Source organism: Brachypodium distachyon, chromosome 1 (genome assembly GCF_000005505.3).
Source record: "Brachypodium distachyon strain Bd21 chromosome 1, Brachypodium_distachyon_v3.0, whole genome shotgun sequence".
NCBI classification, from domain to species: domain Eukaryota; kingdom Viridiplantae; phylum Streptophyta; class Magnoliopsida; order Poales; family Poaceae; genus Brachypodium; species Brachypodium distachyon.
This window is the reverse complement of record NC_016131.3, coordinates 9,286,489-9,297,231: the sequence shown is the minus strand read 5'-3', so window position 1 is coordinate 9,297,231 and position 10,743 is coordinate 9,286,489. Positions and strand designations below refer to the sequence as shown.

The following is a 10,743-nucleotide window of genomic DNA, read 5'->3' as shown; positions in this document are numbered from 1 at the left end:
CTGCCGTTGACCACGAGCTAGTCTTTCTTTTACAGTAGTTGACCATGACTGATGACAAGCTAGCTAGTCCACCACGCGGAAGACGGGTTCTCTCTGTGACTGCACCAGTGAACAAAATGTCACAAAAGGTGAGATCGTCCTGAAGTCCCCAGTATAGATGACGTGGCACAAGGTGTGCCACTTCGATCACGCAGATCTAAAACTTCCACGAGTCACACCTTGTCGCACTCAATCACCATCGCCCGTGCACTCCGGGATCTTCGCCTTCCACTAAATATAAAATCTCTTAAAAACACATAAACATAAAATCAATTTTGCTAAAGAGAATTTGCCGCCGACCCGTTTTTTAGATCTTAATCTAATAGCAGCACGTGGGAGAGAAGTGACAAGTGAGTGTAGATCCAAAATCTCAATCGGCTTTGATGCATGTCTTGACTGAGATTTATGATTTTGCTTAAAACTTGGCCCTTGCTTAAAACTTGTACCTGCAGTAATAAAGTGATATTTGTCCGTCAAAAAAGATATAACCAGTGACGTAGCCAGCTAAATTTTCAGGATGGTCTAACAATAAAAATATTCATACAAATTTATTTATTTTGATGTTTCATATTTTTTATCTATGTTTTATAGATGATTGGAAAATCTCAAGGTACTCCATGGACCACCTGGCCACCCCAGCTACGCCCGGATATAACCACACTCATAGTGCATATAAAATTTCAATCTTCCTGACATAGAAACTTTCAACTTTTCTATGGTTGGTTTCTTGGACTTAGTCAAGAAACATGAATGCTGTTTTCTCAAATTTCAACCGGAACTAATTGGGCATGTTTACTTTGTGGCCGGATGACAGTCACGCGCGGTCATTTTCCGACGGCAACACCTGCTAGACTTCACATTTCCACGGGCCCAAAGCGAACGCGCGTGCAAGCACATGCATTCACGAATCATCTCCGTTCGTCCCGATGAGAGCTACTTACCCAAAGATGTATTCCCTCCGTCACATATTAAGTGTCAAAATATTACATATATTTAGACGCTATACATCTATATTGGACAAATTTGAGACACTTAATATGAGACGGAGGGAGTAGGTCGCATAACTTTAACTTTTGTTAACTCTTAAACTTTAAAATTTTTGACCAACCTTATAACCAAAAATATCAATATTTAGGATGCCAAATGAAGATCGTTGGATCCTGTCGTGAAATATATTTTCATAATATCTTCGTTTGACACTATAAATATTGATATTTTTTCTATAAAACTTGACCAAATCTTAATAGGTTTCACAGTCAACAAAAGTTATACGACCTACATTTTGGAACGGAGGGATTATTGTTTTATTAATACCTCGTCACCTCACACTCTCACATAGTTTTTTAGCCTGTACAATAGTTGACTATTCATCTGCAACCAACTTTTCTTCTCTCTCATGTCTTCTCTCTCCAACTCAGCAAAAAAATGATATTTAAACTCTTACAATCTGCTTAGTTCACCTTATTATACTTGCTCGATATGGTTTTCTCATTCATTATGTGCCGCATAGACTAATGGAGGCTTAAGAGACAATGTCAAATACATCATCGAGAGACATAAGTAAATAGCTATCTAATGGCAGGAGTAATAAGAAAAACTTAAAAAAAACTCATGAGTACTAGCTTTTTCTTGAAAAACTTTCAAATCTGAGATCTTCTGACTTTTTCTAAAAACTTTTGAACTTTTAAAGAGAGCTTCAACTTTCTAGACTAACTTTCAGAATTTCTAAGATATTATGAAAATAGGGCGAGTACAGAGATTATTAGCGTGTCAAACCACCGCATTTTGCCAATAGTGCGAGTACAGATATTATTAGCCGGTGTCTCACCACGGGAGATCCACACCCGGCAAAACACCGAAAATGCTACTCCACAATATCCCCTAGAATTGCCGTGTGTCTCACCACGGGAGTACTTCTTAACAAATTGGCCAGACGCCACTACATCCCCTAGAATTGAATATCACTAAGATAACCTTGTTCCTGTTCTTCCCGTCAAAGATAACCTTGGAATAGCATCTCGTCAAAGATAACCTTGTTCCTGTTCTTCCCGATGCTGAAAATGCTTCTTGCTCCCATGAACCGTCTGCATTAGCCATCCAACTCTACCATGTTCCAGCCTTGAAGAACAATAAACCATACCTCCCTAGCAACCACACATCCCAGCAACAAATGAGAAATATATTCGGGAATTTGGTCAGACAGCGGACATCTGGGAGGATCCAAACTCCTGTGCTGGAGCCGGCAGTCCAACATTGGTCGCGGCATGCCAGCCATAAGAAGAACTGACATCTCGCCGGCGCTCTCCCAATAAAAAGTCCCAGATAGGCATATTTGGCAGTGTTTTTCGAAACGGAGGCAAAAGCTTTGCCTCATCTCATTAATAAAAAAGAAGTTTCGATCGGCGGTTAATTAACGAAAAACCGGGCAAAAACCGTTACAACACTTCCAAGAGCCATCAAATATGACAGCCCCAAGGACACCACAAGCCGACTTGGCTACCAAACACAGTACACACAAACTATCGAGGGAGAAGACCGTCGTCGATGTTGTTTGAATGTGTCATCGTGTTCGATGAGATTTTGTATCAATTATATCTTTAGACATGCATAAAAATATATTACATGGGTACAAGTTCAGACAATGCGCATGCAGTCCTCCTTAATTTGATCCATAATTCCATATTATGCATGCATGCATATACGTGTGTGAGCTCCAATTAGCTAAACACCACGAACAGCACATGCATGTGTATATATCGGCCATATGCTAGCTGCTGCATGCCCTACGTGCGCGTGAAGATTTCTGGCGCTGCTCATAGAAGGAAATATGAAAAGCTGTCAATTACTTTGGAAAGCATCAGCGAGATTGGCAATCAATCGCAAAATATTAGTTGTTTTGGAAATCCTCCGGACTGCCTTCTCTTCTTTGAAACCTACCGCCTTTGCCGTGTCTGTAAATACCAGGAACCAGGACATACCGGGGGAGGGGAGCCACCTCCAGGAAACGCAGGAGCACGGGAGGAGGACGCGCCCCAGGCGGCGACGGTGCCTCGTCCATGAGGTAAGGGCGGCAGCGCGTGCCCTAGACGGAGGGCGGCGACCTCGGCCAGGAGGCGTGACACGGCGGCGGCGCCCAGGGCATGGGCGGCGTCCAGCCGCACAAGAGAAGGTTTAACCACAACTCACGTACGTACAGGGCCGACTCTGCCGGGCACTCCAGGCCGCGTGTCTGGGCATGGCAGCCTCAGCCGTGAGGTGAGACAAAGGGCAATGGCCATGCATCAAGAAGGTAATATCCTCTAGTGTTTCTTTCCTATGCAGAGGAAGAATCAAGGACGTGGCTGCAGGCAGCTACTGCAGCTACAAGGACACCAAGCAGCTGGAGTTTGACGACGAGGTGTATGCCCGTGGCACCTTGCCCGTTGTCGGCCGGCCGCGGCAGCGATCGCCACAGGAAAACGCCATCGACCCGGGCGTGGCCGTCGCCATCGGCGCCATGGACGGGCCCTCACCGTCGACACCCCACGGGTGTTGTTCGCCGAAATCCAGATCTACCAAGGGTGTTGATCCCTTCTTGCGTGTGTCCCAGCTTGGACCTGCACACGACTTCAGATTAGAACCTAATTATTTTTTATGCAGATAAAAGTCGTCTTGTGTTCGTGCACACATGCTCCTAGGCCTCGCCGCGAGATTGCCGGCCACCGGTATCCTCAATGCCGGGTAGTCAACCGCCGGCCTGCGAAGGCTTCTGCCGGTCGCTGCTGGAGATGATGGCGACATGTCACCGCGGGCTGTGACTAGCAGCTTGTGGGTATATTCCTTCCTCTTCACGCCTGCCATGCATGGGGCCCGCTTTGGTGTATTCTTCATCAACCTGGCAACGCGCTAGCCGCTGCCGCTCAGGCGGCCTTCCACGCGGTGCCCATCGAGACACCGCCATACACGGCATCCACCACACATCGCCGTCAACACCACCACCGATCTCTACTCCAAAAGTCATCCTCGACATCGTCCAACCCCGACTAGTTCTTCTCTGATGAGGTGACCCATTACTTGCTTGCACCGAGGAGGTGCTAGCAAGTCATCCCGTCCGACACCGGTAAGGCGGACATCACCAGGCCCGGCACCGACAAGGCGAAGGCCACCTACCTGTCTAAGCCGACGAGGCTATAGACACTTTCATCATTGGACATGACAAGCCGGAGCGCTATGGCTCAGCATCGCCGGAGTGATGGGCGAACTCGCCTTCACCTCTGCACCACCACCGTCTACACCAAGCACATGGAGAAGACGAGAGACTCGAAGACGACGACCATTGCAGCAGCTTAATCGGATGTGTCTCGTGGCTCGAGCCGCGGGAGTAATTAAGCGGGAGCTTTACGAGGCCTCGTGAACCAAGACACCACAATCGCCCATGTCATATTGGCCGCGCTTGCAGGCCACGGAGCGCACTCCGTTTAAGGGAAATTGTAATTTTGTTTCTCTAATTGAGATTAATAAAATGCATATTTCCCTATATGTTTTATTTGTGTATTTAGGTACACTGTTACGTCCGCGTTTTAATTTTCCACCAGCGCATGGGAGATACTTTTTAAGTATTTTTTGTGTCAAACACATCGTCATCACACATCACTCCTCGAGCTGGCGACTCCGACTTCACCGCAAATACTGCCAACAAGCCCTCATCGCGACAATCGCCTGTAGCCCACGTCGACGTATGCCAAACAGTCAGCCCACACGTCGATGACAAGGCAGCTCCGATTTTGAGTACAAGCTCAGACAGGAAGAAAGGCAGGTCTTGCGCTGTAGATCGCCGAACATCGAACCACCTTCCACGAGGCACCTTCGCCACCAAACCGTAGGAGGCACCCAGCGCGTCCACCACACAACGTCATCGTCATCGGCAACAACACCCCCGACCGGCGACTCCGACTTCACTCAAGCAGACACAGAAGGGAACTCTGCAAGGCTAGAGCTCCGACACCATCGCTTACACATAGATCGCTGCAAGGACAAAGACAGAAGACCACAAACGGTCGACGCCAAAGACCACGCCGAGACCCTGCATCCCACGTCACCATTGTCGTCGCCGCACAAATCGCAACGCAACTACAAGCCTCCATCCACCGGAGCCGGTGTCAACTCCAAAGACAATGCCATCAATATGGAGAACGACGCCGAGCACCGCCATCATCCGGTCCAGAAAACCTGAACATGAGGTTTCCCCCAGAGCTCACAACGGGGATGGTTGGGGAGGCCTGCCAGGCCCAGAACGGGCCCGCACACCGAGAATGCCGCCTCGCGCCAACACCTCGGAACCCACTGGATCCAACACCACCAACCACGGATCCGGCGCCTCCATCACCGGATCCTGCCACGCGAGCCATGGATCCAGCGCCGCCACCGAAGCCACGACGCCCCGGCGGCCTCCCTCGCGCCTCCGTGCCCCAGGCACGTAAGAAGGCGAAAATCCACCCCGCCGCCACCTTCCCAGGACGCGCCCGACTTCGCCGGCCCGTCCTCCGGTGGCGGCAATGCGGGGGAGGGAGGAGGGAGGAGGCAGATGGTAGCACTCAAGAGTTTGGTGATATATTTGGCAGTGTAACTTCCCGTGGAAGACGAATTGCATCTTTCTGGATCTTTTAATCTTTCTCTTTCCACAATCATTTGCATTGTAATTGCACACTTAATTTTTTGGTGCAACTATAGTTGTTTCAGTGCACAATTCAAACAATTTGTGCTAAGATGTAAAGATCCGCACAAACCCAGAAATCCAACGGTGAAGAGTTCATGACAAATAGCAATTTGGATATGAAAAAGAAGAAGGTCCTAGTAGCACACCACATGTATCCAGACTAGCACAGTAAACAGAAAAAAAAAATACAAGCTTGCATGAAACAAAAGAATCCAGGAAAACATAATGAAGAAACAATCGTTTCTGAGCCCAACCACAAATGGGCCTGCTAGTATATGCCTGCAGCCCACCCCAAAAACAGAACAAATACCTCTTATTCGACGACTCTTAATACGCAAGATTGACAGCTGACGAGATCGACTGAAAAAAGCTTATGTCTCAGGCCGCTGATAACTAAAAGCCGTAGTGAAGTGTGCTTGTCGACAATCCATCACCGTGGTTCCAAATAAGAAACGGAAGCATCATTTATTGATGGCACATAAACTCCGTTTGGAGCCTCGTGCCTCATGCTCATCCCCAGCGCAAACGCATTCGCACCCTCCGGGTTGTCAACCACACGGCTCGGAACAATGAAGGCCGGTGCTGTCGGCGCCGGCAGCGTTATGGAGCGGCTGTTTAGCATGACGACGACGGCCGCCATTCCGGGCCGAAGGTGCGCGTCCTCTTGGACACAGAGCAGCCCTACGTGGATGCACCGCAACATCTCCTGCGGCCGGAGCCCGTCAGCAGAGCAGCTCTCCAGCAACCTCGACACGTCCCCACGGCTCCAGTGCCTCCAGATCTGTCCATGCATGTACAGAGTTACTGATTGCCTTTCCTTAATGGCAAGGATATATCAGTCACTTCTATTCCTGGTTGTAGAGCGTCTGAATTGGTAGGGGGAAAAGGGCTTACAGACGATACAAGATCTTCAGAATCTTGGCCGTACACGTTTTGGCGGCCCGTCACGACCTCCAGAACAAGGACGCCATAGCTGAAAACGTCTGACTTGGCCGAGAAGATACCGTGCAGGGCATACTCCGGCGCCATGTATCCACTGGATTTCACGGATATATCTGAAGCTAAGTTCAAGTAGACACTAATTAATGTCGCTGATGGAACTCTGAGGCAGCGAAACTCACTATGTTCCGGCGATGCGGCTTGTGTTTCCCACACTTGCATCCATCGTAAATAACTTTGCGAGGCCGAAATCAGAGATCTTGGGGTTCATTTCGGGGTCTAACAAGATGTTGCTCGCCTTGAGATCCCGATGAATGATCGTCAACCTCGAGTCTTCATGAAGATAAAGAAGACCACGACCGATCCCTTGGATGATTTTGTGTTTGTTAGCCCAGCTGAGCTCTTGCTGCCTTCCATGGTCTGCATGATATAATTGATGACACATGATTGAATGCATGGTAGTTCCATATTGCTAGGAATATTGAATTGAGTAGTTAGCTACATTATACGTCATACCGAATAGAATCTTGTCGAGGCTTTTGTTGCTGAGGAACTCATAAACAAGGAGCTTCTCATCCTCTTCGATGCAGCAACCTAACAGGCGCACTAGATTCTTGTGTTGAAGCTTTGCAAGGAAGACAACCTCGTTCTTCATCTGCAGAGGCCCTTGCTGTGAGGTTGTCGATAACCTCTTCACTGCAATCTCTCGCCCATCCAGCAGTATGCCCTGAGGAACATATGAATTGATCATTGGATGGTTTGCCATGCAATTTCACCGAGTAAAGTGCTCAAAATAATTTTCACTATTACTTTGTACACCGGGCCGAATCCGCCTTCTCCAAGCTTATTGTCTCCCGAGAAATTGTCTGTGGCAGCTCGTAGAGTACTCAAATCGTACAAGAGAGATTCTGAACTCATCATTTCGTCTCCATTTCCATTTTCTGTTCAAAATTAATTGACCTGGAAGTTACTGGCCTAACAGTTTTTTGTCACAGACATGAAGCAACAATAAAAACGTGAATTTACCTGCGCTTGCAATCTGCACATGCCAGTGCGGTTTCCTGTTCCTCTTAGAGAGGAGGTAGAACGCAAAGGCCAGCAGCGCCAACAGCACAACAACAACAGGAATTAAGACGGCGAGAGCTATTTTGACTGTGCCATTGCTTCCTGCACGGCGGTGAACGTTTGTCATTGTCAGAAATCAGATTAGTCTCATTAAGTTTTGTCAAAACAAAGAATAGTCCCATTAAGAAGTTCCTGTTCCTCTCCAGTCCTTTTCTGGACTGTCAACTACACTAATTAAGAGCAAGACTTCGGTGTTATTTGTCCAATGGAAACGCAAGATAGAAAGAGGAAGTCAGAAAGAAAGAAGAAAAACTGTTTTGGATGGGGACTGGAGAGGAGAAATGTTAACGCAACTTACACAAGCGGTCAACAAAACAAGTGTCAACATCGGCATTACAACAAGCACGTGAGGGCCCATAAACACAAAGTTCACAGAGAACTAAGACAAATAACTCACCGGTGCTTGCTGGGCCGCCGGAGTTGTCGCTACCGTTAACTCCGCCGCCTCCTGTTGCCGCCTCAGTGGCCTGCACGTTGTAGAAAGGGTACACCTCGAACCGGACGGAGCAGGTCCGGAAGACGACCCGGCCGCCCTGCTTCCCGTCGCAGCAGGAGGGAATCCTGGAGACGGCATCTACGAGGCAGCTGTTGCAGTCGTCGGCGCGGAGGTCACGGATGCACTCGGCCATGCCATAGATATTCACGAACGGCGTGAGGCTGGTCATGCCGACGGCGAACATCCGCGGAGACTCGAACGCCGCCCTTCGAGCTAGGTTGCCCATCAGCTTGCCGAGAATCGGCGTGAACCGCTCGGGCTCTGTGGCGTTCCCCGGGTTCGCCAGGGGGTACTCGCGCGACGTGTCGTCGGCGCCGAAAAAGCTCACGTTGGCGTGCCGGAGCACGCAAGCGTCATAGAAGAGCATGGCGTTTTTCTGGCCGGGGCATTTGCTGGCCATGTCCCGGACTGAGGTGTCGAGGCACGCGCGGCAATCGGATGCGTTGAGATCGGCGCGGCACTGCGCGAGCCCGTACGCTTGGTCCGGCGCCGCTGCACCGGTGGTATTTTTCGCGAATCCGGACTGCGCGGCCGCGGAGACTGGTAGGGAGGAGAGGAGGGCGTCGAGGTTGGCTTCGAAGACGCCACCTCTGGTGTAGTTCGTGTTGCTCGGGCAGTCGTTGAACAGAGCGTCGTCGGCGTTGGCTGCGGCGACCAGGAGGAGGAGTAGAGAGAGCAGGCCGCGCATGGCTCGTGGTCGTGGGGAGGGTGCCATTGTTGCCAACGGTTGACTAATTACTACACTCACAAGCTGGTGGCTTGCTGCTCTCTGGAGAAGGTTATGAAAAGCAGAGGAAATGAACAGACGGTTTCATGGGCCGATTGGCGCGTCGCATGGGGCTGTTGACCATGACTAGTCCACGAGACCACGATGCGGAAGATGAGTTCTATTTGGCACCTTTGCCGCACTGCTGCTGAGCGCTACAGCCTACAGAGAACCTCCATGGCTTCGCCAACCTTGGCCTCCAGAGCATCTGGCGACCCTAGCAGGTGCAACACCTGCCCCGCTTGGGAACTAGGTAAAATTCTTCACCTGTAAATTCCCACAGGTGTATTATAGCGTGCACTAAAGATTACGGGTGAATCAAAAAATCCTACGTTCCAGTGTTTGGGAGAAGATATTACGTTTAATGACAGGACCAGTTCTCTTTTGATTTCACCAAAATTCCAGAACAAAGAACCAGCAAGAAATCCGATCAAAACTACAAAATCGACACACGTACGAATTGGTTTGGATTCATAAAAATACCAGAACACAAAACCAACAAGATATTGGATCAAATCGGGGATTGGGATCTCGTTGTCGCGGTCGCGGTCGCTGAATCCCGGCCGCTGCCGCTGCGCCTCCGCCGCTAGATCCCAACGCCGCCGCCGCCGCCGCCGTTGGATTCCCCTGTCGCAGCTCGCTCGCATTGTCGAAGCCGCCGTTGGATCCCATGGTCGAAGCCACCGCTGGATCCCATGATCGAAGCCGCCGCTAGATCCCCTTGTCGCAGCCGGCGGCGGCAGCGCCTCCGCTCGATCTCGTCGCTGCATCGCCTCAACATGCCGGCATCGCTGCCACCCAACGCGATGGATTTCTCTCGTCCCGTCGCCTCTCTCTTTGTGTCGATCTCCGTCTCTGCGTCTCCCTCGTGTAGTTATCCGGGCCTCCAGAGGTCTGCATTGTTTTCCGGGCGTAACGGGCTGGAAACAAGCGGAAAAGAATCCTGAAACGACCAACCAAGTGAGTTTTGGAGGTTGGACCGGAAAATTAGTGGGCTCCGTAAAATACCCCTGTAATCGGGCTGAAAACGACCATCCAAGAAGGGCCATTTTCAGAAGCATGCCAGTCACCTTGGCAGCCTGGTCATGCTCCAGCTGATCAACAAGAGGGTACAAGTTCTCACCAAGCATCACTCTTTGCTGATCGGTGGGTGCATTTGCATGTGCAGTAGCCAATGCACCTATTCGAATAGGCTGTGACGCACCGGCAGCTCTCATAGGCATCCCTCCTATCTCACATGGAATGGCAACCACCAACACAATGTTTAGCAGGATCAGGCAGGTCCTGACTTTTTTTGTTGTTGCTGTTATTTTCTGGAAATTTCAAAATCTGGCCTGTATCATCTGTTGGTTTTTGTGTGTTGTAACTGCATTGTGGTTCTGAATTTTATCTAGCGTCATCATCCGAAATTTCCTGAAGTTGTTCTTTTAGTCTAGTTCTTTCGGTTGTCAGTTTTCTGTACCTTTTCTGACTAAATATCTGACATCTCCTTTTGTTTTGTTTGATATTTGATATGATTCGTAAAGAGACTAATCTCGTTACGGCCGTTTCACGTCACTTCCTCTCATTTTTTGAGACAAACTTCACTTCATTTCTAGCTCAGGGAATCACAACTGGTGTTATAGTTACGCAGACAACAGGGGTATGTGTTGTAAAAAAAGCACAGGGGTCAACTAGCCTTTT

General features: G+C 49.4%; 1 protein-coding gene across 1 annotated transcript; it reads right to left on the bottom strand.

Annotated features, from left to right (window-relative positions):
• Positions 1–5,826: 5,826 nt before the first annotated feature.
• On the bottom strand, positions 5,827–9,994 carry LOC100827212 (putative receptor-like protein kinase At4g00960). Its single transcript, XM_003559527.4, has 7 exons — positions 8,196–9,994; positions 7,700–7,840; positions 7,484–7,614; positions 7,190–7,400; positions 6,856–7,093; positions 6,629–6,770; positions 5,827–6,515 (listed from the first exon to the last, which is right to left on the bottom strand). The coding sequence occupies exons 1-7, from the start codon at positions 9,007–9,009 to the stop codon at positions 6,165–6,167; spliced, it is 2,028 nt and encodes a 675-aa protein (XP_003559575.2). The 5' UTR covers positions 9,010–9,994; the 3' UTR covers positions 5,827–6,164.
• Between the last annotated feature and the right edge of the window lie 749 nt (positions 9,995–10,743).